Below are 26,802 nucleotides of genomic sequence, written 5' to 3' on the forward strand. Positions count from 1 at the left end.
CGGGAGGATTTGAGTGATCAGGGTCTCAAGGAGTTCATGTGGTTCCTGCAGTTCACATGTTTTCAGAGGGGCCTTCCACAATCTCCACCGAGTACAAACAGAAAACCTATAGTGAACGCGATGGTGCAAACATGTGGCCAACAGTCTGTGGAGGTAACCACTGATGTTTTCAGGGACATGCAGAGAACTGATCTGGTGCAGAGGCTTTGAGAGAGCAGCTCAGGACTCAAAGGTAAGAGAATAATTATCCCTAATAAAAAAAATATCAAGAGTTGATTCAAAATCTTTGAACCAAGTCACAAAAACTGAACAATGGAAGCTTTTTTGTCTTCCTGAAAGAAGGCAGGAGGATTTATTTCACTGAAGTGTTTAATAATAGATATTGTTAAATAAAACACAGACAGTAATATTAAGATTACAAACGACTAAATTCTTTCCTTACACACTTAATTGTTTTCTGATCATTAACCCTGACGTTAAATAAGTTATGAATGGATTTAAGGTGGACGACAGACACTAGACAGACAATCATTGGGGAGCCTAAAGAGAGCAAATGAAGTAATAGACAGATGTTCACAGCCGGCACCTTTCTAACTTTGCCAGCATCAGCTGTAAAATCTGTACCTGGTCCTGAGAGTTGTTGTTGTTGTTGATATGTGGCGGCTGAAAAGCTGCAGCCGTGTGTGCTTGTAACAGCAACCGATAAGTAAGTATGAATAAAGATTGTGCTGAAAAGCATTAAACTGTGGACGAGTCTGCTGTGGAGCTACTACACTTTCTTTTCTCACGGTAGCCATGATATTGTAATATTTCTCCCAGAGAAACTCTTTGTGGACGAATACTGGGCTGAGCCAGAAAGTGAGTAATATCACCTATGACTGTATTTAAATGATGCAGCGTTCACTGAACATGTTCGGTTTAAAAATCTCAAACGTAGAAAAGACAAACAGAAAGATTCAATTTATCAGGTTGGAATAAATGTTAATCAGGTGTGTAATTATCACTTACATCGTTTGCTTGTAACTGTGTCTGGTGTAATCTAAACATTTATGAGACGTTGATGAGATGGAGAAAAAAAACTGGAAAAAGTCGCATTTACCTTTTTTTTTTTTCTCAGGTAGAAACGTTGGCGTCTGTTATTGAGCTGAGTTTGGAAACCCTGGCTGGTCTGAGTTACTGGGAACTTGAGGTTTTCAAGGACGTCCTGTGTAAAATTCATTACAAACATTAGTCAGACATCCAAAGAATCATCTACATGAGGACAGACCTGCAGGACACGGTGTTTTTCATGGTCCTGACTTACGGTGAGCGGTCAGTGGAGAAGACCATGGAGGGTTTAAACGAGATGAAGGGGACTGATCTGGCTCCGAGGCTGTCAGACTGTAGCCCAGAACCCAAAAGTAAGACAACAAAGATGAAATAAGTTAAATGAACTCTGGTGGTTAAGATGTCTCATAAGGAAAGTTTTTGTCTTTCATAAAAATATTGTAGAGAAAAGACAGATTGTTTTCCAAATCAGAATTTATGAGTATTCAAGGAACAAAAAAGTGACAAAAAGTGACTCCTTCAGTCTGAGAGACTGAATAACACAAACAGTGTCTATCATAGTTGAGCTTTAAATGTAATGTTGAAAATTATACAACTGTCAGTTGGTAAGTAAGTGTCTTGTGAGTGACTTTGAGCACTTTTCTCCTCAGAGAAACACTCTGTGGATGAACGACGCTCTGCACTGATCCACAAAGTGAGTCATGTCACATCTCTGGTTCAGTACAAGACAGCAGGCTGAAAGTCAGAGGACTAAAGTATCATCAGTTCTCATGTTGAGTCATTTTTCTCATGATTTCTGCTTTTTTGTGATTATGAGAAATCATACTGAACTTTCTAAAAGAGCTTATTTGGATAAAATGGATAAATAAATAAATGTCCTTCAAATTAAATGACTTTTCCAGGTGGCAGCTGTGAAACAACTGCTTTTGGAAGCTTTGAATGATTTGAGGAGCTTGAGCTCGAGGAGTTCAAGAGATTCCTGAAGTCAATTTTTCTTTGGATGAGTCTGTCATACAAATCACAGAAGCGGAGTCCATCATCAACCAGAGCAGATGTAGTGAATCTGATGGTGGATGAACTTGGTCATCAGTCTGTGGAGGTGACCAGAGAAGTTTTCATGCACATGAACAGAACTGATCTGGTGCAGAAGTTACCAGAGAGCAGCTCAGCATCCAGAGGTGAGACCAACATGCATGAGTGTAAACTCTGTGTCATCAACAGGTTTTTGTGTTGGTGGTGTCATGGTGGTGCAGTGGTTAGCACTGTGTCCTCACAGCATGAAGGTTGTGTGTTTGAGCCTCCTGGTTGGCTGGAACCTTTCTGTGTGGAGTTTGCATGTTCTCCCTGTGCCTGCATGCTTTTCCTCAGAGTGCTCTGGTTTCCAGTCCAAACACATGCTTGTTGGCTTTATTGCTGGTTCTAAATTAAATGTGTGTGTGAAAGGTTGTGTGTCTGTTTAAAACCTGAGGTGGACAGGTGTACCCTCTCTCATTATCACAGCTGGGAACCCCCAGTTACTTTGGTTGGACAGGATGGAGGGTTTCTTTGTTGGGTTCTTGTGTCATTTTATTTAGTTTCACAGGATTTTCTCTTTTAAATCATCTGTGTCGTCTGAAGGCTGATTCTACTTGGATGTGTGATGATGTTTGAATCCTCAGAGTTGATTGTAAATGTCTTTCCTCCTCAGAGAAACACTCTGTGGATGAACATGAAGCTGCACTGTTGAAGAGAGTGAGTGTGACTTTAACTCAGCTTTCATTCAGTAGATTCAGGCTGTAAATCATCCTCATCTTGAACATTATACACGATGAAACAGACAAAGCATCTTTGAAACTGGATGCTTCTCACAGTGTTAATGTGGAGTCTGCAGCAATAATGTTTCCACTGATGACAGAGTGAAGGACTCCGCCCTCAAACCGGCCTTCCTCCCTGTACCATTGTTAATTCAGTGGGTTGGTTCCGCCCCCTGTTGGCTCTCCAGGAAACTGCAGGTCTTCCTGGTCGTTGACAAATGTTTAGTGAATAACAGAAACACACAGTATTAAAGATTTATACCGTCTGTGGTAAATTACAGCTTAAAAACTTGCGTGTTCAGTCAGACATAAGTAGCTCTAGTTAGCATGTGAATGTGATGTTTACTTTGGATTATGGAACTTTTTATTATTATTAACGGATTCAGTATTTATTAAACTCGGTGTATCCGTTGTTGCTTTGGAGATGCAGAGACTGATTAAAGAGACACGACGTCACTCTTTCAACTCATACCTGAGCCAAAGGTAACGTTGATGGAAAGGCGGTAACATCTATTTCAACTCGGTTTATTTCTATGGCGCAAAATGAGAACAACAGTCGCATCAAGGCCCCTCCGTTATTCAGGCGGGCTGACAGCTGGGAGGAGAGAGACGCAGAAAAGCGGAAGTTTTTCCGCCTCAGCGTTTACAGAAAGTGAGAGAAAGCAGCGGGAGAACAGTGCCTCACACTAAGCTGCTTCACAAACACTGAAGAATGATTTTCCATCAGCAGTGATTCCAGGTGTTCACATTTTACATGAAGTATTGAAGGTAAGCGCGGCATTAAGTTCTGCTTCCTCCTGGAAGTTCACATTCGTAGTTCTGCTTCCTTGTTGGGGGAGTGCGAAGGCCCTCTAGTATCTGCTCTGTTTCTGTTTCTTATTATTATTATTATTCAGGCAAAACAAGTGCCTGTTTGAGGGCCTAAACATGCTCAAAAACTCATGACGTTTTGCACACGCATCAGGTCTGGTGAAACGTTTCGTATTTTAATGGTTTTACATATGAGCATTGGAAAACGGTTCCGTAGCGCCACCTATTTGGGGTTTGATTGCATAACCTTCATATTTGGTCAGTGTCAACTACACACCTGGGCCATGTTAAATTGCGGAGCTTTTGAGTTTTCGGGACACTTTGGGGTACAGTATAGTGATGGGTGACATCTGCAACCTCAAATTTCTCCAGGACTTTTTTCTTTTTTTGCCTGTCCCGTTTGGATCTTTAGCATCAGAATTGTTGCCTGAAGGCCAAGAAAGATGCTTTACTTTACCAATTAGATCATCGTGGCCTTGCCATATTTGTCCATTTGATTGACCTTTATTATAATTATGTATTTTATTTTTGGTTGTTACAGACGGGACAGACATGACTGGGGGATAGGACAGGGAGAAAGAATGAATGAAAGAGAGGGAGAGAAAGAATTTTTATTTCTTTTTTTACCTGGATCACCTGTTGAGAAAGACAAAAGAAAACAAGCAGAAGAAAACGAGAGCAATAGAATAAACAACATCATGATGATCTATGGGAATATAACAGTAAATACTAAATGTTAAACATTATTGTGCAGCACGTAAGATCGACAGCGCACAGTGTGCTTTGAGGTAGGAGCCAAAAAGGGTGTAGTTTGTGTGTGTGAGCACCCGTGTGTACACCTGTGAGCATGAACGCGCTTGTTTTTAAAAGGTTTCTTCATGTAAGTAAATAAAAGCCTTGTTAAGAATTAAAGTGTTTCTCACCTGTGAGAATCTAGAGGGCTTTTAATTTGAAAGAGTTTGTATAAACCAGGGGTGGGCAATTCATTTTCGCAAGGAGGCACATTTGAAAACGAGACTGTTGTGGAGGGCCTTTCCAACAAGCTGAACTCAAACTCACACTCTCACACTCTCACACACTGCTGTGGGTTGCATGTTTTTATTACACAATTTTATTCAAGTTTCAAGCTGATGTTTGACGTTCACGTCCAATCACAGTTTTTCATGAAAAGTAACAAACGTCCATGTCAGTAATGTTGTCATTAGTGAAATACAAAGCAGTCAGTTTCCATCCATCAAATGAACAAACAGCAGACATGCTGTCCTTCATGTATAATATGATTTCTTCATTTTCCAGGTGGTAACTATGACGACTAAGAAGCTGCTCATTGAAACACTGAATCAGTTGAGTCCAGAGGACTTTGCTGAGTTCAAGTCCCTCATTGAACTGGAGAAAGATCTATCATCCAAGCCAAGGGGCCGACTGGAAACAGCAAACACACAGGATGTAGTGGAGCTGATGGAGGAGACGTACAGAGGAGAGAGTGTGGAGGAGACCAGAAAGGCTTTAATGAAGATGAACAGGACTGATCTGGTGCAGAGATTATCAGGTATCACCTCATGAAACGCAAATAAGAGAACAAAGACTTAAATATGTGAGAATACTGCATATAGTTTATCACATTCATATGAAACCAGGTGCTGACTGATAGAAAAATCTCTTGACTCTGTGTTGTGTAGTGAATGATGAACAAAGACGTTTATATTTTAGTGCTGCTTTTTATAACGTGAATTAGAGCAGAATATGTGCAGGTCAGGCAGGTTGGCTCATTACAGGAGGCTCAAACACAGCACACTACAAAATAATAGCAGCTTCTAGCCGGTGTGCAGTGATATTATGTGACTGTTTCAGGACTTCACAATTACAACAAACCACTGAAACTCTTCTTATTAACAGTTAGACAGTTACAGAGGTCACATGCTCTTTATAGCGGTCGCACACATGCACCTAATGATCCCACACAGTGCAGTGATCCACTGCCTCTGAGAGAGGGCGCCACTGAGCCAATAAACATCACAAATCCATTGTGGTTATTATGGAATCACATACAACATAAACACTGTTACACAAGCTCAGTTACAGTATTTTGATCAGAACAAAAACATCCAACATCATTCAACATGGTTGGAAAGTCTTCAAGCAGCTCTACAGGTTATAATTATGTCACTATTAACCCTCATCACACTGACTGAAGTCTGTGGTAGATTTTTGTCATACCTCACAGATGTGTTTTTTCTACCATTTAAATTTTTAATGAATTTGTCAGTTTGTTGCTAATGTTTCACACAATTTTCTATTTCTGCTTTGATTGGTGCTTCTTTAAAAATACAAATGTTTTTAGGTCTCAGAGGACTCCAGTCAAACAATTCCACCTTTACAGTTTTAATAAATGGGACTTATTAACTGTATTCTGAATTTATTCAGTTGCAGCTGGTCCTAAATTAAAGTAACACACAGTATCTAGTATCTGTCAGTGTTTATAAAGAAGAAAGACTCAGATGCCATCACTGCCTTCATCGTCTGGATGGGGAACTTTCCAGACTAGAAGTTATCAGAATGTTGGAGACGTAGCTGCATCTACTGTACCTGAGAGAGCTGGAGTTCTCTGGTCACGCAACCCATATCAAGGAAGCATGTAACAGACACGCATGTGCAGCACGCTTTGGAGAGACAAAGCGCTTCATGGAGTCATGACCTCCAGCTCTCACTGGGGCAGTTTGAATCTGAATGTGCAACAAGTGGGTGAAAGTAGCACCTCCAAGTTTTAGGCCATGGTTCTCAGCTGGTAAAGGGTGGAGTGCTCACTCCAGGTCACGGACGAGTTCCCCCATTTGGAGGAGTTTAAGTATCTAAGGGTGTTGTTCACAGGGGAAGGGAGAGTGGAGCAGGAGATTGACAGATAGATTAGTGCTGTGTTTGCAGTGATGTGGATGCTCTGCTGATCTGCCCTGGTGAGGAGAGAGTGGGCCCTGATGTTTTAAATTTGTACACAGCAAATTCAAAAGTGTTAAATGTTTTGGTGTTAGTAGTCTTAGAGTTAATTTTACTCTAAGTAGAGTCACATTCTTTTAATGTAACTCTGAGGTGTAAAATGATAGTAGTTAAAAATGAGTGTTTCTATTTCAAATCTGGAGGTGTTACAATGGAAACATTAACTCTTGACCTCTTAACTCTGAACTCCTACAGGGGCTATGACACTAATAGAGTAAATTCACAGACTCCGCCCCCAGCACGGCTCCAATCGAAGCTGAAGTGAAGCCATTTCAGAACATTTTGCTCTACATATTTGAGTTGTTTGCCATGCTTGGTAAGTCATTTTTTCAAAGATTGTTTCAATTATTGTTATTAGCTTTTACTTCTGTGGCTCTTTGGAGTTGAGACAAAGCTGTGTGGAAGGCATTAGCCATGTTACTCGCTGATAGCATAATATTCAGTTTTAGCTAGCTGAAAGGTATTGTTTGCGGGCAAATACGACACGAAAAAAGCTTGCAGGTGAATTTTCAGTCAAACCTTTGGTCAAATACACCTAAAACAATGTCTAGAATGTGAAATGTTGGTATAATGGTGCTACTTGAAGCCTGAAAACGATCTCCCATACTAAATTTTCCCTGGGGTGGGGAGATGCAGACCGCCCCGACTCCGCAGCAGCAGGGAGGCCCCACACTTCAGACCCCAGTCGGACGGCCAGCTTCTCCTCCTAGCCCCCCCCCCCCCCCCCCATGCTCCAGCAGGCCGCAGAGAACGGGGGTGTGAAGAATCCAAACCTCCCTCTGACTGCTCATATGTAGTGTTGATGCATGTGTGTTCTAAGGTGCATTTAAAACCCAGGAGGGCATGGAGCTACCTGCCAGAGAGCAGCAGGTAAATGCATAGCCCCTCCTGCTAGCCCTCAGTGTCTACGTGTATTTAAAATTGAGAGGTGGGCAACGACGCCAGGGGTGGGGTTGTACATCCTGATGGTCTTTTGGAGTCCTTGTAGTGTGCCCACCCCCAAGATCCTATATGTATGTGTTATGAGAGTGTGAGTAATGTGAATGTCTAAGTTGTGAGATAAAATTGAGGCACAGGCAGCCAGAAGGGGACAGAGGGGGGGATGCCTCCCCTGCACCCTGGTGACACACCCTTACCCCAAGGCCCCAAGGAAGAGGGAGGCAGCTGGAGATGGGGAGGGAAGGAAGGGAGGGGCAAGTGACCCCTCTCTGGGGCCAGCTCTCCCGCTGACCCCAGTAGGCACCCCCATACTCCGCAACCCGCCAGGGAAAGGGGACCCATGCCCATCGGGGACCAGGGCCCAGTACAGCAGCGCCGCCCGACCCCACAGAGCCCGAGACAGCCTTCCCGACCCCACCACAGAAAAAACTGCACCCACCCCGTCATCCACTCATCTTCCAGACTACACAAGACAATAGACGCCCAGGCTGAGATCTTCCTCCACCTCTCCTGTATCTCCCCCTCCTGCAGAGGGTCCACAGGAGGGTCCGACTGGGTCCTCTCCTGCCAGCACACAGCCGCTCCTTGACACCCACCCCCTGCATGAGACTGTAGGAGCACTTTTACACTCACAGCGTAGGAAGGAGCGCTACCGCAGGTCATTCTCAGCAGGTTATCTTACTCATCAGCTTGTTTGTTCACTGTGCATTTCACCAGAATCACACACACCCCGTGCACGCACACACACACACACACACACACACACACACACACACACACACACACACACACACACACACACACACACACACACACTCTTGTACATTTCTCTGTACACTTTTATACATATTTCTGTTCATTGTTACCTGTATATACGTCCGCGTCAGGTGTTGAGGAACCAGGGCACCCTGACGAGAAGTGGGCTACTGGAACAAGAAGGCATCGGTGGGCAAGAGACGAAAACAGGGCGTTGTTGGAATGCTACTACGCAAGTAACCCCGGTGGAAGGGGCTACATGAATAGGATGAGGGACCTATGGATTCTTCGATACCTAACATCCATAATGACGGCGAAACAACTAGTAGCTCAGTGTTCCAACATTCGAAAGAAGGGACTGCTTTCACAGCTAGAGATTGACGAGGTACAACATAAATGCTACGGTAAGGAGGAGTCAGGACGCCAGGTCAGGGGGGAGATATCATCACCACCACCCGAGATTGGGTACATAGCCCCAAGTGCGACAGGAGAAGGATCGTTGAGTGCGAGAGGAACTGACCTGAAATATAGGATCATGGCCAAGCTTGAAACCTGGATCCCCCAAAGCCGGTTACCAAGATTACGTGAAGTACCCTCAGAAGGTCTGCTAGAGGATGTTAATGCAGCACTACGGACAATACCTACAACCACAATTACCGACACTAACTGATCGCTGATCTACAATACGGCAGCAGTGATCAGTGAGATGCTTGGCTACAAGTTGAACAGCCATAAGGGGCAGTACCCTCCATGGAGAAGGAGGCTAGAGGGCAAGATCAAAGTAGCACGGAGGGAGGTTAGCCAACTAACGGAGTTGCAGAAAGGTGCGACAAAGAAGGTGCATAAGAAATACAGCAAGCTGTCCATACCTGAGGCCTTGGAAACTGCCAAGCAAAGACTCACAGCCTTGGCCAGCCACTTGAGGAGGTACACCAGAGAGTTAGAAGGCAGGAGAATAAACCAGCTGTTCTCCACAGAACCAGCAAAGGTGTACTCTCAGTGGCAAGGGAACAATAATAAGAGAACAGCACCACCAAGGCTGGAGACGGAGCAATACTGGAAGAGCATATGGGAGAAGGACGCAACCCATAACGGCAATGCTCAGTGGCTAGTGGATCTGAGGGCAGACCATAGCGACCTCCCTGAACAGGGTCCAGTAACCATCACAGTGGCAGATATCCAAGAAAGGGTGTCCAGTATGAAGAGTTGGACAGCACCAGGGCCCGACATGGTTCACGCCTACTGGCTAAAGAAGCTGACTGCACTCCACGAGCGTCTGGCAGCACAAATGAACCAGCTGCTAGTTAACGAGGGACACCCGGAATGGCTAACCGAAGGTCGGACGGTCCTGATCCCCAAGGACCCCAAGAAGGGACCAGTCCCCTCCAACTACCGACCAATAACCTGTGTTTAAACATGAAGTAGACTACGTCCACAACAAGTCAATACAGCTGTAAATGTGGCCAATTATCAATCTATTACCAATCAATAACAAAAGATAGCTTTTATTTTCTGCATGCATTTAGTCAACCACTCACCCATTTTCAACCCCAGAAAATTCCTTCTCCTCATTTAATGAGTCTGTCCTCCTTCCATGCCCTGGTAACTGGTCCATCCGGAGCCATATCATCTTGAAATATACATACAACAAGCCAAACCACACCTTGGTCGCACCAACCCTTTTCCGCCTTGAAGATGTCCAACGCCATCTTAGTCTGGACTCTCAAAGGTGACTTTAACGCTGACTATTCCGACAATCCATTTTATAACATTTCCTGGTCAGATTAGCCAATCTCTGCACACTGGAATAAACATAATCAACATGATCAACATTTTTCCTACGTGTTATTTCACCATCTTATTGATTCCAACGCTCCATCCTTATGTGGTTTGCTACATTATGTTTATCTAGAACTCCACTCTGTCTCTAAATGTTTGAAGAATTTTTCATGTCTGGGGTCAAATTTTAAGAATTTGACCATATGTGAAATTGATGATGTTATCACCCCCATCGGGGCTTACCTTTCCCACTTCTGATGATATTCCTCCCTATTCTTTGCAAGTACCCCCTTTTGGTGGCGAGAAACTGTTGGCGTGGTCAAGTGGGTGCTGTAAAAACAAAAGCTCAGGACAGAACAGTTATCAGTCATGTACTTCATACAAAATTAGCATATATTGAATTTCATATTGATCCTCTGAGTGTAATAGTACATTTTAATTTGAATTTATCAAAGCTAAACACAATAATTTTTCTTTATTTTGCTCTTGTTCTTGTGCAGCACCACATCTCAGCTCATGCCCCTGTCGGTTCTATCCTACTTTTCTAAATTATTGACTATTTCAATGGAGAACCTAAATGACGTGGACCAGGGTTTGTCATTACATATCTCTATTTTGAATGTGACAAGTCTATCATTCCCCTGTTATTCATAGACATCAATAGAGGTTTTTTTGGCTTTTTTCTTTTCTCTATAAAAGTTAATTGACTCTTTACAGTGGCCTGCTATGGTTAATAATAACATGTTCCGTCATGAATGAAATCAAAGCTTTTCTTCACTTTAGCATTTAACATTCCCAACAATATAATGTGATACATCTTCTGTAGCTCCTTCAGGGTTTGCTCCTGCTGTTGGAGCTTCTCGTCAGATTTGGCAACCTCCTACTCCAGCAAGCTCCGGCCTGATTTCAAGTCCTGTACCTGGGACTCCAAGCCTGACTGATGGGTTCGATTAGCAGCCAGCTCCTCCTGAGCCATGCTTAGTTTCTGCTCTGATGCCTTGAGCTCTTACTGAGGGCAGAAACCTCAGAGTCTTTTCTGTACACGTCAGACTGAAGTTTATTGATGTTTTCCTTGCTTTGCTCCACGGCTTCCTGCAGCTCTGCTGTTCGGCTCTTCTCAGAGGTCAGCTCCTGGCTGAGCCCCGACACCTGTGCCTTCAGCTTATGTTCTTCTGCTGCTTTTGTCCAATCTGAGGTGCCTCCTGACCTCAGTTACTCCTCGTGTCTCTGGCACACCCTTTTTGCTGCCCGATCATCCGTGTTGGTCCGTCACTGTCCTGCACAGTTTTAATGCAGAGTTGTTAAGGTCAGCATTCTTTTGCTCGGCCTCACTCTTCATCCGGGCTTAATAGGCGTCTCGTCACAGCTCTGTCAGCTGAAACCGTCTGGAAATCTCCCCCGTGTAGTGAAACGGGCCTTGGATTTAACGCTCTCCGTCTCCGCTGCATGAGATCGTTTTCCTGCAGCACTGTTGACATTTTCAGGTTGTTGTTGTGGGTCCAGCTGCTGTAGCATTTGATCAGGGTCACATCAAAGATGGTAGAGGGGAGAGCAAAGATGGTAGAGGGAAGAGTAGGAGTCCAGGTCAGCCTCGGCTTTCCGGGCCGACAAAGCAGCCTGTAATCAAGCATAAAGAAAAAAAACAAAAACAAAACAAAAACAGACGAACAGGAAAATTATGTTGTTTTGACTGTGTTATTCAGAGAGGGGCCAGGCCTTCAGCCTTCTCCCCCCCTTTTTTTTGTTTTTTCTCACTATATAATCAACTCATAACCCACCAAGTTGACAGGACAACACAGGTACACGTTAAAATTCTTAAGATCATGTTTAATAACTCAAAAAAGGAATTTTATTTCATTCAGTGATCACTTGTATTAATCAATCAGAGGAAAACATGTCACAATTTGACTCTTTTAACCACTAAATTTGTTGTTTCATCACTGGTTGGTCATACCAGTGTCTTTCTTTTTGAAGTGAAGTTGTTGTCCTGCAACCCAGAAAGTTTATTTGTTAGTAGTGGATAACTTTATCATTTAACAACAGGTGTATGTTAAGGTTCGCTGCTTTAACCTTGCTGGAAAATCTTCACGTGTTCATGAATGTAAGTTGCTTCTTCATTGCGTATGTGTGCGTTTGTGGGTGGGTTATTTTAAGGCATTTCTCTAATTGTGTGTGTTTTTAATTTTGTTTCCCAAATTTTGATTTCCCACCTTTAATAACAGCATTCCATGTCTTCAGCCAGGAATTAGAGCTTGCTTGTGAGATTCAGGGACACATGGTGCAAAAACAATTCAGCAAAAAACTTGCCTCAAAATTTCCAGTGATGGTAACCGATAACTGGAGGAGAAGATGTCCTTTAAGCCTCTTTTTTGGGTGGGGACAAAGTGAGAGGTCAAGCTGTAAAATTTTAAGCCAGAGCTTGGCCTGTCTGTCGTCCCAATTTTGTTAATCTATCCTTTTGCCGCTGTACTCAGGTCTCCAGGTTGAGAGAAATCCACCTGTATTAAGAGACTAAAACATTCATTTACTATTTTTCTTAAAACATCCATTCGCTTCATCTGCCTAGATTTTACTCTCTCTCTCTCTTGGTGCATAGTTCACACAGTAGGGCAGTTGCCTTTTATGGGCTTGCAGACTTCCGTTCACACAGACACTCACCCCCAGCAGCTGCAAAGCCGTCTCTCCAATATCAAAACCCAGCCAAACATCAAACATTCACCATAGTCATTCAAAACTTTATTTGTAATATTATAATCAGCAAAATCAGCGTTTTAATTACAGGCATGTATCATTGTTTGCAAATCATACTTATAAAACTCAATAACACGCTAAACAGGAAGTCCTCCGTGGACTTCACAGCAGCCACCTCATTTGCATGTTCACACACCGTCTAAAAATAGATTGCAGTGCGCTGTCGTCACACACAGCCTCGTTTCACACTCAACTCTCTATCCTATATTTACAAAGATGTCTTATATTTACAATCACTCTCAGGCCTGAAAGTTAATTTTGACAAATTTAAGATAACGGGTCCAACCGAAGAAAGTCCAAATTTTTTGTAATCAATTAACCAGTATCAGACTCTAACTGTATCTGGCCTCATCTCTAAAGTCCCTAACTCAATTTAAAGTGTCCAAAAAAGCACAGATACCGTTCAACACGGTAAGGAGACTCTAACTCCTAGCTTATTCCAGGATGCCCTGTACCCCACAGTCAAGCCAAACTGAACTAACCCTGTTCGCCGACAGGTCAAGGTTGCGTGTCCGCGGCCAGGAGGGAGCGTAACCTCCGGGCTATGCGCCTCTTAGCTATTGCTGTTCTTAGATAATTTATAATACTTTTAAACCGCCGTCAACCCTCTAAAACAAGAGTATGACTGACGCAGATGCAACGTTATGGACAATGGAGCCTGTAACTCGCAACATGGCACACACAGATGCAATCCTTAGACCAATGGAGACTCTAACTCACAAAATGATAAATTCCCTATCAAACTACCTGGGACTCGAACCCAGTATTATTTTCCTTTATCTTGGGACTCAAACCCAGTATTATTTTCCTTTATCTTGGGACTCAAACCCAGTATTATTTTCCTTTATCTTGGGACTCAAACCCAGTATTATTTTCCTTTATCTTGGGACTCTAACCCAGTATTATAACTTATCAGCTTACTTCAAGTTTCAACACTCATGAGATTTTTCATCAAAATCAAAACAGACACTCACCGGCAACTTTTACTGAATAGACATTTAATTTTATCGTCCAATTCAGCACACTTTGGATAAAATCAACAGGCCTGTGCCTACCTCTTTTATAAAGGCGCCTGTCCACTCAGTTCGATTGCCGGATAATGTCTGCCCGTCTGAGCACCTCGGACCGTCCAAGCCTCCAAAACGTCCACCCCAATACCACAAGACGAGCCCCCAAAACTGTTACGGATTCAAATATTGGGGATGGATACAAGAGGAAAACCAAAATAACAACACTGGTCCAGCCGGGTTGAGTCAAACGATGATTTAATGAATACACGCGTGGGAGATGGACACCATACAGCAGACAGCATCAGATCTCAAAATGGTGGAGCCTTGATCAAACTCTTATAGCCTCTAGTGGCCCCCACCTAATCATAAAGCCTAAACATTCACATTCTTTCTCTCACACAGCGCCTAAGCTACGACCTTGGCTCCCTGTTTATCTGCTCCTGCTGAGATGGGGCAGTATGCTCTGTTCTCTTCTAACCAGACAAATGAGACAATGACTTTCTGCGAACAGTATTCCTTATAACTCAGCAGTATAATGCATCATAAAACAATATCAGTCATTCACAATAAATCAGCAGTCTAATGTAACGCAAATCAGTTTAACAAATGTAATAATTATCACCTTCTTCTAATTCAGGAGAATAATGCAAACTAAAACTACATAATAATTCACAATCTTTAATTAGGGGTCTAACATGGCATAAAATAATATTATAATCCCACAATAGTCATGTGTGTAAACAATAAAAATGACCTGCAGGGGGGAAGCAAGTTGAAGTGGGTTGGAGATCAACTGCTTCCCTCTCGCGAGTGAAAACTTGAGCTGTGTGTGACCTTGTTCCTGAGTGAGTTTCTGTTTATCCAGCAGTATCAGGGGTAAAGCTCTGACAGCGCTCTTCTGGACAGAGATCTCTAATGTTTTCCTGAGATCTGCTGGAGCCACTATGCCACCTGGGTGACGTCCCAGCTGGTATGGCTTCATATTTATGTCTCTCACTCCAAGTTACGGTTGGTTAGCATGGGAGAGGCAGCCTGGGACCCTCATTGGACAGAAACGCCCCGGTCTGGAGTCAACTCCCATCACGTTCAAAGTCATGTAGTGTATATTTATATATGTGTGTGTGTGTGTATATACACACACATAAAAGTGATCAGCAATCAGAGTATCCTGTGTGTGCTCTCATTCACAAAGTTAGGCCTCTCTCTAAAATCATTATTAACGAGTTAACGAGGTTTAAGTGTCACTTTGATGTGAAATCTTTTGTGTTCTAAATCCTCATAAAGCCTGATGATCAAACACTTTCTAATCTGACTTTTTCTCTTTCTTTTCTCCTCAGACAAACAGTTTCCTCCACTGAGCCAGAGAGTGAGTAACGTCACATCAGTCGACTTCACACAGTTCAGCTTTGATTCAGTAGATGAAGACTGAAAATGATCTTCATCTTAAACAGAAATCATACACATGAAATTCAAGCTGCAGCTATGTCATGTACACATGAGTTTTGTACATGATTGGTATAGAAATATTAAACCTTATTTACATTTTAAAAGCAGATTAAATTCAAGTCTTTCTGTTTATCAGTAAAGATGTGAGCAGTTAAAGCTCCCCTCTGTTTGTAAAATCAGGAGACTCACTGCAGTTTTTGTAGCTCAGTCTTTGACAGAGTTACAGTCAGGCAGTGAAACAGAGTCACAAACCTGTTCATGAAAATTAAATCCTTCAAAAAGAGGAAAAAATGAGCCAAGAAATAAAAAACGAATCCAAGCAGGTACCCACCGAGCACCAGATGTTCATGGAGGTTATTTTCTGCTCTACATCTGGTCGACGGGTCATGACCTTAAAAAGACGCAGCTTTATGTCTGAAGGTCAAAGGTCATCTTTTCAGGTTTTTAGAAAGACTTGGATTCAAGCATGAATTTATTTTTAGCACACTAAAATGTTTCTGTTGATTAAAAATCAAACAGACATTTGAATGGTGCATCGCTGTCATGTGACCTCTGTTTTTACCAGGTGGAAACGATGGAGTCTCTTATTGAGCTGCTTTTGGAGACACTGGCTGATCTGAGAGGCAGCGAGCTCAAGAACTTCATCGAGATCCTGGAAAGAGAAGGTGGCTCACTGGTCCCAAGGAGTCTGTTGTTCATGTCACACCTGCACGATGTGCAGGACGTGGTGTTTTTGGTGGTGAGGACTTTTGGCCAACAGTCAGTGAAGAAGATCGTGGAGGTTTTAAAGGAGATGAAGAGGACTGATCTGGCTCAGAGGCTGACAGACAGCAGCTCAGAAGCTCAAAGTAAGATAAAGACAAAACATGTTAAAATCATAAAAGTGTTTCTGCTTCAGTTCATATTAGAAACAGTCAGATTTACAGAGAAAAGAGAGCATTGTTGACGAGCAGAAAATGATGTTCAGCAGGTTTAAATGTAACTTTTTTTTTTGTTGATCTTTGTGTATTTTTTTAAAGCTCGATTAGCTTTTATTAAACACTTATTTCTATTTCTGTTAATTTCTCTTTTTTCAGACAAACATCTGGATGAACATCTGTCTGCACTGATCCATAAAGTGAGTAACGTCTCATCTGTCTGACTCTGCAGAGTTCAGCTTTGATTCAATAAGATGCAGTTTGAAAATCATAATTTCATCATTTAGATTAAACAGTTGTCACAGAAATGTTTTTAGATTAAAAATCAAACATTTATAAAAAAGTGTGTTTACATAAATACATCTTAATAAATAAGATAATAAAAGAAAACAAAGTGTTTCAGAGAAAACATTGAAAACATTCAAAGTTTAAAAGAGCTACAAAAACATAAATCTGTAATTTTCTCAGTGAGGAAACATTTTTTCTTTATGAATGTTTGCTTTGAATTTTCCAGGTTGCAACAATGGCAGCTGTTACAGATCTGCTTCTAGAAACACTGGAGGATTTGAGTGATCAGGATCTCAACAAATTCATGTTGTTCCTGCAGTTCACTCGGTTTCAGAAGAGTCTTCCACAAATCAAACTGAGAATTGAAAGAAGAGGAATAGTGAATAATATCGTTGATAAATGTGGTCATCAGTCTGTGGAGGTGATCAGGGAGGTTTTAACAGACATGCAGAGAACTGATCTGGTGCAGAGGCTGTCAGAGAGCAGCTCAGGACTCAAAGGTAAGAGGAAATAATCTGTCAGAGTGTCTGTAATAACTTTAATACATTTTATTTATTCATTAAAGTTTATTTAACCAGGAAAAAATAAACTTGTGACATTAAAAATCTGTTTTACAAGAGTGTCCTGGCCAAGAAGGACAGCTGTACGATCATAAGCTGCATAAATTAATAGACAAATCCATACATCAGATATGGTGTGATTATTCTTAACTGTGTGTGGAAGTATTTTAAATATAATATTACACCTTACAGTAAAAATTTATTTAAAGAATTAAATCAAAACCTATCAGAGAAACTCACAACAAGAACTGCATAATATAAACTTTATTATCTTAAAATGAAAGAATTTGTTTCCTCTGATTTATTTTGGACACACGTTGATAAATTAACACATTCAGGTTGTACAAACACAGTAAAATTAATCAGATTTGTTTTCATATTTCAATGTTTTAAAGTAAAAATATTCAGGTTTTTGAATCAGTGACTTTCTTTAGTAAATGTTGTTTTAAAGCTCTTTGAACTTCTTTCCTTTGAAAATATTTTTCTTTGTTTGTTTCACTGAATTCTTGCATTTTGAGCTCATTAATATCAGTCTTGTATTGTAAATAGATCTTTATGTTAGCTTTGATTTAAACTCCACTATGGAGACAGACGACCTGTATGAGGTAAATGATTCCAAAGTGTTTTCATTGATTTCTCTGTGATTGTGTAACTATGGCCTCCTCCTGCCTTCAGTCAGCACAGCTGAAAGTGAAACATTAAAGCTTTTTATTGTCAGGACTCAGTGTTATACTCAGGATGAGCACACATAAAGGACACACACAGTGTCTGTATCATGTAGTTACAGTTTGTATTCAATGTGTTGCAGCTGCAGGATCATCAGCTGAAGGATTTGATGTGGAGGAAACAGAGAAAGGTCAGTGTCCAGAAAACACATGAATCAATAAATACACTCATCGATATGAAGATGAAGAAGATGAAGAAGAAGAATTACTGAATGAAACAGAACTGGATCATTTCCTCACACTTTGATTAGTTTCCCATCAAATATGACTTCATGTTAACAAGTTTAATGTTGTTAGTAATCCAACTTACAAGGATCATCAGAATGAAATCAAAGCATCAGTTATTTCAAAGTGTCTGATTATTAACACTGATGTTAAATCAGTCATGAATGAACCTTTTAATATTTCTTTTCTGTCAGAGAAACACTCTGAGGATGAACGTTGGCCTGCACTGATCCACAAAGTGAGTCATGTCACATCTGTCTGACTTCAGATCATCCAGCTTTCATTTCATAAATACAGGATAGAAATCTTCAATAGAAACAAATGATTTGATTGGAAAAGTCAAAGTTTGATAAGTTGAGCGTGTGCAGTGAGGTAGGTCTGCAGCAGGTCAGAAAAGTCCTGAACTTGTTAACAGAAGCAGAATAATTGTTAATCAGCTGTTTGTGATCATTGTGACAAATATGACCAATGACATCATCACCTTATGTGATGGATGATGTCATCTAAACACATCTACGTTTGTAAAGTGTTGATGAGAAAACAAACAAACCTGAAAGTGAGAAATGTCACATTTATCTCATGAACATTTTCTTTGAATTTTCCAGGTAGAAACGATGCAGTCTGTTATTGAGCTGCTGCTGGAAACTCTGGATGGTCTCAATGATCGAGAGCTACATGAGTTCAACTGGACCCTGCGACGAATTCATTGCAAATATGACTCAGACTTTTCATTGATGTGGTACGAATGGACAGACCTGCAGGAAGTGGTGTTTCTGATGGTGCAGACTTACGGCCAACAGTCAGTGGAGAAGACCATGGAGGTCTTAAAGGAGATGAAGAGGACTGATCTGGCTCAGAGGCTGTCAGACTGCAGCTCACTGCCTCGAAGTAAGACAACAAAATCAAAACTCATTAACATCATAAAACTGTTTTTATGTCTCATAAACGTCTGACTAAAGTCTTCTTTGACTTTATAAATAATATTTGTCATAAAGACAAAAAAAAACACATCTTTAAAACATATTTTATGGCTGTTCTGGAAAAATATACTTCAATAAATACATAAAAATGAGATTAAATAAAAATACTTTGTGAGGAGGAGTAAAAATGACTCCTTCATACTGTTTATTATTGCTGAGGAGGTTTCATATTTGCTGAATAATTGTCAGTTAGTTGTTAAATGTGTTTGTCATGAGTGACTTTGAGCACTTTTCTCCTCAGAGAAACACTCTGTGGATGAACGACGCTCTGCACTGATCCACAAAGTGAGTCATGTCACATCTCTGATTCAGTACATGACAGCAGGCTGAAAGTCAGGGGACTAAAGTATCCTCAGTTCTCATGTTGAGTCATTTTTCTCATGATTTCTGCTGGATGTTTGTGACAAACTGAAGCTTCATTCAGTTTGACTTCTTCAGCAGTAAGTTTCTGCAACACTAATGTCAGTATGTCTTTACCACTGAGGATGAGCTGAGGAAGTGTCAGCATGTGCATTTGTCCTGACTCTTCAACAGGACAGAGAAATCTGAAAACATCAAACACCATCCATCCATCCATCCATCTTCATCCGCTTTATCCGGGGCCGGGTCGCGGGGGCAGCAGCCTAAGCAAAGAGGCCCAGACCTCCCTCTCCCCAGCCACCTCCTCCAGCTCATCCGGGGGAACACCAAGGCGTTCCCAGGCCAGCCGAGAGATATAATCTCTCCAGCGTGTCCTGGGTCTGCCCCGGGGCCTCCTCCCGGTGGGACATGCCTGGAACACCTCACCCAGGAGGCGCCCAGGGGGCATCCTTACCAGATGCCCAAACCACCTCAGCTGGCTCCTTTCGATGTGGAGCAGCAGCGGCTCTACTCTGAGCCCCTCCCGGATGGCCGAACTTCTCACCCTATCTCTAAGGGAGATGCCAGCCACCCTTCGGAGGAAGCTCATTTCCGCCGCTTGTATCCGCGATCTCGTCCTTTCGGTCACTACCCACAGCTCGTGGCCATAGGTGAGGGTAGGGACGTAGATCGACCGGTAAATTGAGAGCTTCGCTTTTACACTCAGCTCCCTCTTCACCACGACGGACCGGTGCAGCGTCTGCATTACTGCAGCTTCAGCCCCAATCCGTCTGTCGATCTCCGGCTCCCTTCTCCCATCACTCGCGAACAAGACCCCGAGATACTTGAACTCCTCCACTTGGGGCAGGACCTCATCCCCGACCCGGAGTGGGTACTCCACCCTTTTCCGCCTGAGAACCATGGCCTCAGATTTGGAGGTGCTGATCCTCATTCCCGCTGCTTCACACTCGGCTGCGAACCGCTCCAGTGCGAGCTGGAGGCCCTCACCCGATGAAGCCAACAGAACCACATCATCCGCAAAGATCAGAGATGAGATCCTGAGGCCACCAAAGCGAAAGCCCTCTGCCACTTGGCTGCGCCTAGAAATCCTGTCCATAAAAATTATGAACAGAACCGGTGACAAAGGGCAGCCCTGGCGGAGCCCATCACCCACCGGGAACGAGTCCGACTTACTGCCGGCAATGCGAACCAAGCTCTTGCAACGGTTGTATAGGGATCGAATGGCCCGTAGCAATGGGCCAGACACCCCATACTCCCGCAACACCTCCCACAGGACACCCCGAGGGACACGGTCGAATGCCTTCTCCAAGTCCACAAAACACATGTAGACTGGTTGGGCAAACTCCCATGCACCCTCAAGTATCCTCGAGAGGATGAAGAGCTGGTCCAGTGTTCCGCGACCAGGACGAAATCCGCATTGTTCCTCCTGCATCAGAGGTTCGACTAGCGGACGAACTCTCCTTTCCAGCACCCTGGCATAGACTTTCCCGGAGAGGCTGAGGAGTGTGATCCCCCTGTAGTTGGAACACACCCTCCGGTCCCCCTTCTTAAAGATGGGGACCACCACCCCGGTCTGCCAATCCACGGGTACTGCCCCTGATCTCCACGCAACATTGCAGAGGCGTGTCAGCCAGGACAGCCCTACAACGTCCAGAGCCTTCAGGAACTCGGGGCGGACCTCATCAACACCAGGGGCTCTGCCACCAAGGAGTTGTTTAACTGCCTCAGTGACCTCGCCCCCAGAAATTGGCGGGTCATTCCCCTCATCCCCAGACTCTGCTTCCTCCTTGGAAGACCCGTCAGTGGGATTAAGGAGGTCCTCGAAGTATTCCTTCCACCGCCTGACAATTTTCTCAGTCGACGTCAGCAGCGCTCCGCCAGCACTATACACAGTGCAGGTAGAGCACCGCTTTCCCCTCCTGAGACGCCTGACGGTTTGCCAGAACCTCTTCGAGGCAGTCCGAAAGTCTTTTTCCATGGCCTCTCCGAACTCCTCCCACACCCGAGTTTTTGCTTCAGCCACTGCCCGAGCCGCATTCCGCTTGGCCTGTCGATACCTGTCGGCTGCCTCCGGAGTCCCACAGGCTAACCAAGCCCGATAGGACTCCTTCTTCAGCCTGGTGGCTCCCTTCACCTCTGGTGTCCACCATTTGGTTCGGGGATTACCACCACGGCAGGCACCAACCACCTTGCGGCCGCAGCTCAATGCAGCAGCTTCGGCAATGGAGGCGCTGAACATGGTCCATTCGGACTCGATGTCCCCCGCCTCCCTCGGAATGCTGTTGAAGCTCTGCCGGAGGTGTGCGTTGAAGATCTCGTGGACTGGGGCCTCTGCTAGTTGTTCCCAGCACACCCTCACTACGCGTTTAGGTGCACCAGGTCTGTCCAGCGTCCTCCCCCGCCACCTGATCCAACTCACCACCAGGTGGTGATCAGTTGACAGCTCAGCCCCTCTCTTTACCCGAGTGTCCAGAACATATGGTCGCAGGTCTGGTGATACGATTACAAAATCGATCATCGACCTACGGCCTAGAGCGTCCTGGTGCCACGTGCACTTATGGACACTCTTATGTTCGAACAAGGTGTTCGTTATGGCCAAACTGTGATTAGCACAGAAGTCCAATAACAAAGCACCCCCCCCCCCCCCCCCCCCCCAGGGTACTCCGAACTGCCACTCGGCGCATAAGCGCAGATGACAGTCAGGACCCGTTCCCCGACCCTAAGGCGCAGGGAACAAACCCTCTCGTCCACCGGGAAAGACCCCAACGTACCGGCAGCAAGCCGAGGGGATATTAGAATACCCACCCCAGCCCGCCGCCTCTCACCAGGGGCAACTCCAGACTGAGACAGAGCCCAGCCCCTCTCCAGGAGACTGGTTCCAGAGCCCAAGCCGTGCGTAGAGGTGAGCCCGACTATATCTAGCCAGTACCTCTCAACCTCACGCACTAACTCAGGCTCCTTCCCCACCAGAGAGGTGACATTCCATGTCCCTATTGCCAGTCTTGGCAGCCGGGGGTCAGTCCGCCAGGGCCTCCGCTCCTGGCCGCCACCCGGCACACAATGCACCCGACCCCTATGGCGCCTCCTGCGGGTGGTGGGCCTGCGGGAGGATGGGCCCATGTCTCCTCTTCGGGCTGTGCCCGGCCACCAGACGCTCGCCCTCGGGCACCCTCCCCGGGCCTGGCTCCAGGGCGCGGCCCCGGTAACCCTATCCCGGGCAGGGTAAACTGTTCCCTCAGTGTTTTTTTCATAGGGGTCTTCTGAATCGCTCTTTGTCTGGTCCCTCACCCAGGACCAATTTGCCATGGGAGACCCTACCAGGGGGCAAAAGCCCTCAGACAACATAGCCCCTGGGATCCCTGGGACACACAAACCCCTCCACCACGATAAGGTTGCGATTCACGGAGGAAACACTTTCAGATTAAACAGGAAACTTTATTCTACTTACAAATATTAATAAAGAATGAGAGATAATGTGAAATCAGGGAAAGATTCTTGATGGATATATTTCAGTTTTTATCTGCACAGTGAGAGAAGAACTCCAGCCTGTAAAGAAAAACTATTCAAACCCATAAAAGTGGATCACAGTTTTATATTTTCTTCATTTTTTTGATAAATGTACCGCAATTAGTAAATAGGCGCTTGTGTTTGGCTAAATAAATATGTGACCCCGTGATTGTGTTTATTGTTCCAGGTGGCAACAATGGCAGCTGTTAAACATCTGCTTTTAGAAACTTTGAATGATTTGAGTGATGAGGAGCTCGAGGAGTTCAAGAGGCTCCTGCAGACGATCATTCCTGGGAGGAATCGGTCATATTTCTCATGGAGGTTGAGCCAATCATCAACCAGAGCAGATGTAGTGAATCTGATGATGGATGAACTTGGTCATCAGTCTGTGGAGGTGACCAGAGAAGTTTTCATGCGCATGAACAGAACTGATCTGGTGCAGAAGTTACCAGAGAGCAGCTCAGCATCCAGAGGTGAGACCAACATGCATGAGTGTAAACTCTGTGTCATCAACAGGTTTTTGTGTTGGTGGTGTCATGGTGGTGCAGTGGTTAGCACTGTGTCCTCACAGCATGAAGGTTGTGTGTTTGAGCCTCCTGGTTGGCTGGAACCTTTCTGTGTGGAGTTTGCATGTTCTCCCTGTGCCTGCATGCTTTTCCTCAGAGTGCTCTGGTTTCCAGTCCAAACACATGCTTGTTGGCTTTATTGCTGGTTCTAAATTAAATGTGTGTGTGAAAGGTTGTCTGTCTGTTTAAAACCTGAGGTGGACAGGTGTACCCTCTCTCATTATCACAGCTGGGAACCCCCAGTTACTTTGGTTGGACAGGATGGAGGGTTTCTTTGTTGGGTTCTTATGTCATTTTATTTAGTTTCACAGGATTTTCTCTTTTAAATCATCTGTGTCGTCTGAAGGCTGATTCTACTTGGATGTGTGATGATGTTTGAATCCTCAGAGTTGATTGTAAATGTCTTTCCTCCTCAGAGAAACACTCTGTGGATGAACATGGAGCTGCACTGTTGAAGAGAGTGAGTGTGACTTTAACTCAGCTTTTACAAAAAAATAGTTTTTAGTATTGATAGAAATGAAATAATGTTTTCTTATGAAACTTGAAGTTTTGCAGTTCATAAAGAGAGTGAAGTAAATATCAAAACCACCAGCCGTCTCTTCAGTGATTATTCTAAAACATATAAATATTAATGAAGACATCTTTTTTTAATTAATATTTGACATTTCTACTACAGTTTCTCTGGAAATTAAATAAAGAGAAATAAATAGAAATCTTTAAATCGTCCAACAGAGATATTATACAGTAACTTAATACATTATTTTGGTTTTACAGGAAAAAGAACGGGAAGCTGTTACACAGATTCAGGAAACACTGAATGAATTCAGTCAAAAGGATCTAAAGAAATTCAAGCATTTGCTGCCGTTCACGTGCTTTAAGATGGGCCTGCCACAAATGGAGAGGTACTGGTATCCAAAGTGGACAGAGAGACTTGTGAATCTGATGGTGGATGAACTTGGTCATCAGTCTGTGGAGGTGACCATGGAGGTTTTAACAGACATGAACAGACCTGATCTGATGCTGAGGCTGTCAGAGAGCAGCTCAGGTGAGACCAAACAAAGTTTAATAAATAGATTTTCATAATTTACGATAAATTTGTTTAAACAACTTCTAATCAACAAACATTAAAATAAACTGATGAACAGCTGATGCTGTTAGGTATCAGCTTGTGATAAGAAACAAAATGGCACCATTTATTACAGAAAGGTTTTAGAAAAGAGCTCCATAGAACAGAAGTATAGTTTACTTGGAGAGGAAAGGATGCTGGTTTGATTCCAGTCAGAGGCACAAATCCCCCTTTGTGTTATGTCAGGAAGGGTATCGGCTGTAAAACTGCCAAATCAAACATCTGCAGTGACCCCGTATGGCAGGGCGCAGTTGAACGTAGCTTATTCCAGATTTCAAAACATATTTTTCAACATTATTCTGAAATTGCATTGAAATGGTCTGAAACCAAATCTCAGACATGACGGCTACACCTGTTTAATCAGATGACACAGCTCATTATTAAACTCTGATACATCAAACAATGACATCAAGCGTCCATATTCCATTTTTTCTTACATTAAATGTGTCATCCAGTTTCTGGCCACGTTGCAGGTTAGAGAATTACATATATTACATACATATAATAAGTATTTATGTTGTGTTAGAGCTGAGATGAACCCTTATACAGGAGATACTGGACTGGTTTAAAGCTTTGGGGTCTCTTTTACTGTAGAGTATTACCCTAGTAGTAATCACCAGAAATCAGTTTAAGCTGCTGGTGGGGAGACTCGCCTCCCTGTAACTGCCTTTGTCTGAGTGCCTGCCCTGCTGTCTCTGGCAATATAACTAACTGACTAGCCCAACAAATGAAATGATCACTAGTGCAATCATTAAAAAGTAAAAATGTAGGAAAGCAGAGGAACTACAGTCTGTGTTTCTATTAAACATTTATATTAGTTTGCTGTTATCATGGCAGATAATCAGACCAATTAATTTATTGAAGTAAATTTTCCTCATAAACTTTAGAGCAACCTTTTATTGATATAATAAATGAATGATTTTCTTATATCTTTTTTTTTAGTAGACCAGAGTTTAGTGGAATATTCGTTGGTGTAGTTGTTTAATTGTTTTAATTTGGTGGCACCGAGTGTCTAATGTTTCAGTTTGCTAGCATAATGAAAGTTAAAAAGTTTGAACATTTGTTAAGAAATTAAAAACTTTCCTTGTTATTTTTAACAGCTGCAAGATCCTCAGTGGGAGCAGCTGCTTTCAGCTCTCAGTCGGCTGGTAGGTTCATCAATATTACCTGAGTTTTATATAATGTGACACATAGAACACTGATGAATCCTAGTGAACAGTCAATCACACCTTTTCTCCCGCCACAATTTTACTTTTCGTTAGCTTACATACTTTGTTCTGTCTTCAAGTTTTCATTCTAAAGGAGGAGCTCTCAGTCTCTCAGCTCTCGGTGGCAGCGAGTCAGTAAACTCAATCCTGCTTATATTTATTTCTTTACAGAGATAAATATAATATTCATGTATTCAGCCCTCTGTGAATCACTTCCTTATCATGCTGGAGGGGTTTGTGAGTCCCAGGCTTTTTCCTGAACAGCTGATTTCCTCCAACAGAGTGATGATGGTTGTGTTGTCTTCTAACTTCATGAAGAAACTTTATGGCATCATTGTGATGATGTACTGAAAAAATAAGTGTGTTGCACATCTCTTTCCATGCCCTCTCATATGACCTATTACTTGATGTTTTTTTTTTACATGATTATGGTTTGACCATAACCTTCATTATTAAACTCTGATACATTAAACAATGACATCAAGCGTCCATATTCCATTTTTTCCTTACATTAAACGTGGTTTAAACCAATTAACTTCTTACAGTAAATTTTCCTCAATGTTTCACAGCTGCAGGATCCTCAGGGGGAGCAGCTGGTGTCGGCACGTTGGCAGCTGGTAGGTTCACGGATATTAACTGTTCTATCTTTTCAGTAAATTACTTTTAGTATTCAAGAAAAAACTGTCATAGTTGTTGCCTTACTGAAGATGAACTGCACACACTTAGACTTTACTCAAAACTAAAAATAGAGTGAAACTGGAATGAAAACCACTGCAATAGAAGCAAAAAAAATGACCACAGAATCCAAAACAAGAAGGAAAAGCTGATACAGGGAGACAACAGGAGTTAAAGCAGATGAGAAAATGACCAGGGAGAGTGAAAATGCACAGACTAAATGCACGCCCTGGAGAAGGATACTAAAGCACTTGTAACTTAATCATAGACATGAATGCAGGCAGGAAAAGGAACAACCCAGCTTTGAAAATAAAACAGGAAGTTAACTGAAAATGGGACAAAG

At 43.0% G+C, this 26,802-nt stretch overlaps 2 protein-coding genes and 1 long non-coding RNA gene across 4 annotated transcripts in view; all 3 read left to right on the plus strand.

Annotated features, from left to right (window-relative positions):
* Window positions 1–1,868: 1,868 nt before the first annotated feature.
* Window positions 1,869–2,779, plus strand: LOC146509131 (uncharacterized). Its single transcript, XR_014876805.1, has 2 exons — window positions 1,869–2,225; window positions 2,735–2,779. It is a non-coding gene; the product is annotated as an uncharacterized LOC146509131 (long non-coding RNA).
* An 11-nt stretch (window positions 2,780–2,790) lies between these two features.
* The window catches only part of LOC146509132 (uncharacterized), a 34,663-nt gene continuing 10,651 nt past the window's right edge, over window positions 2,791–26,802 (plus strand). The window contains exons 1-15 of one of the 2 annotated variants that reach the window (XM_085176964.1): window positions 2,794–3,608; window positions 4,947–5,199; window positions 15,214–15,242; window positions 15,888–16,170; window positions 16,399–16,439; window positions 16,754–17,027; window positions 17,896–17,943; window positions 18,232–18,275; window positions 18,643–18,925; window positions 19,259–19,302; window positions 23,072–23,357; window positions 23,867–23,910; window positions 24,225–24,495; window positions 25,677–25,724; window positions 26,354–26,401. In XM_085176964.1, coding sequence (XP_085033090.1) covers window positions 4,956–5,199; window positions 15,214–15,242; window positions 15,888–16,170; window positions 16,399–16,439; window positions 16,754–17,027; window positions 17,896–17,943; window positions 18,232–18,275; window positions 18,643–18,925; window positions 19,259–19,302; window positions 23,072–23,357; window positions 23,867–23,910; window positions 24,225–24,495; window positions 25,677–25,724; window positions 26,354–26,401 — 1,987 coding nt within the window. In that variant the 5' untranslated portion in view covers window positions 2,794–3,608; window positions 4,947–4,955. Of the gene's footprint in view, window positions 3,609–4,946; window positions 5,200–15,213; window positions 15,243–15,887; window positions 16,171–16,398; window positions 16,440–16,753; window positions 17,028–17,895; window positions 17,944–18,231; window positions 18,276–18,642; window positions 18,926–19,258; window positions 19,303–23,071; window positions 23,358–23,866; window positions 23,911–24,224; window positions 24,496–25,676; window positions 25,725–26,353; window positions 26,402–26,802 lie in introns of both variants that reach the window. The other variant, XM_085176965.1, reaches the window with a different exon arrangement.
* LOC146509133 (uncharacterized) overlaps window positions 23,866–26,802 on the plus strand; it is a 47,459-nt gene continuing 44,522 nt past the window's right edge. Inside the window, exon 1 of the mRNA XM_085176968.1 lies at window positions 23,866–23,910. The gene's annotated coding sequence lies outside the window, so the exon portion shown is untranslated. The remainder of the gene's footprint in view (window positions 23,911–26,802) is intronic.

Source organism: Neolamprologus multifasciatus, chromosome 11 (assembly GCF_963576455.1).
Source record: "Neolamprologus multifasciatus chromosome 11, fNeoMul1.2, whole genome shotgun sequence".
Taxonomy (NCBI): domain Eukaryota; kingdom Metazoa; phylum Chordata; class Actinopteri; order Cichliformes; family Cichlidae; genus Neolamprologus; species Neolamprologus multifasciatus.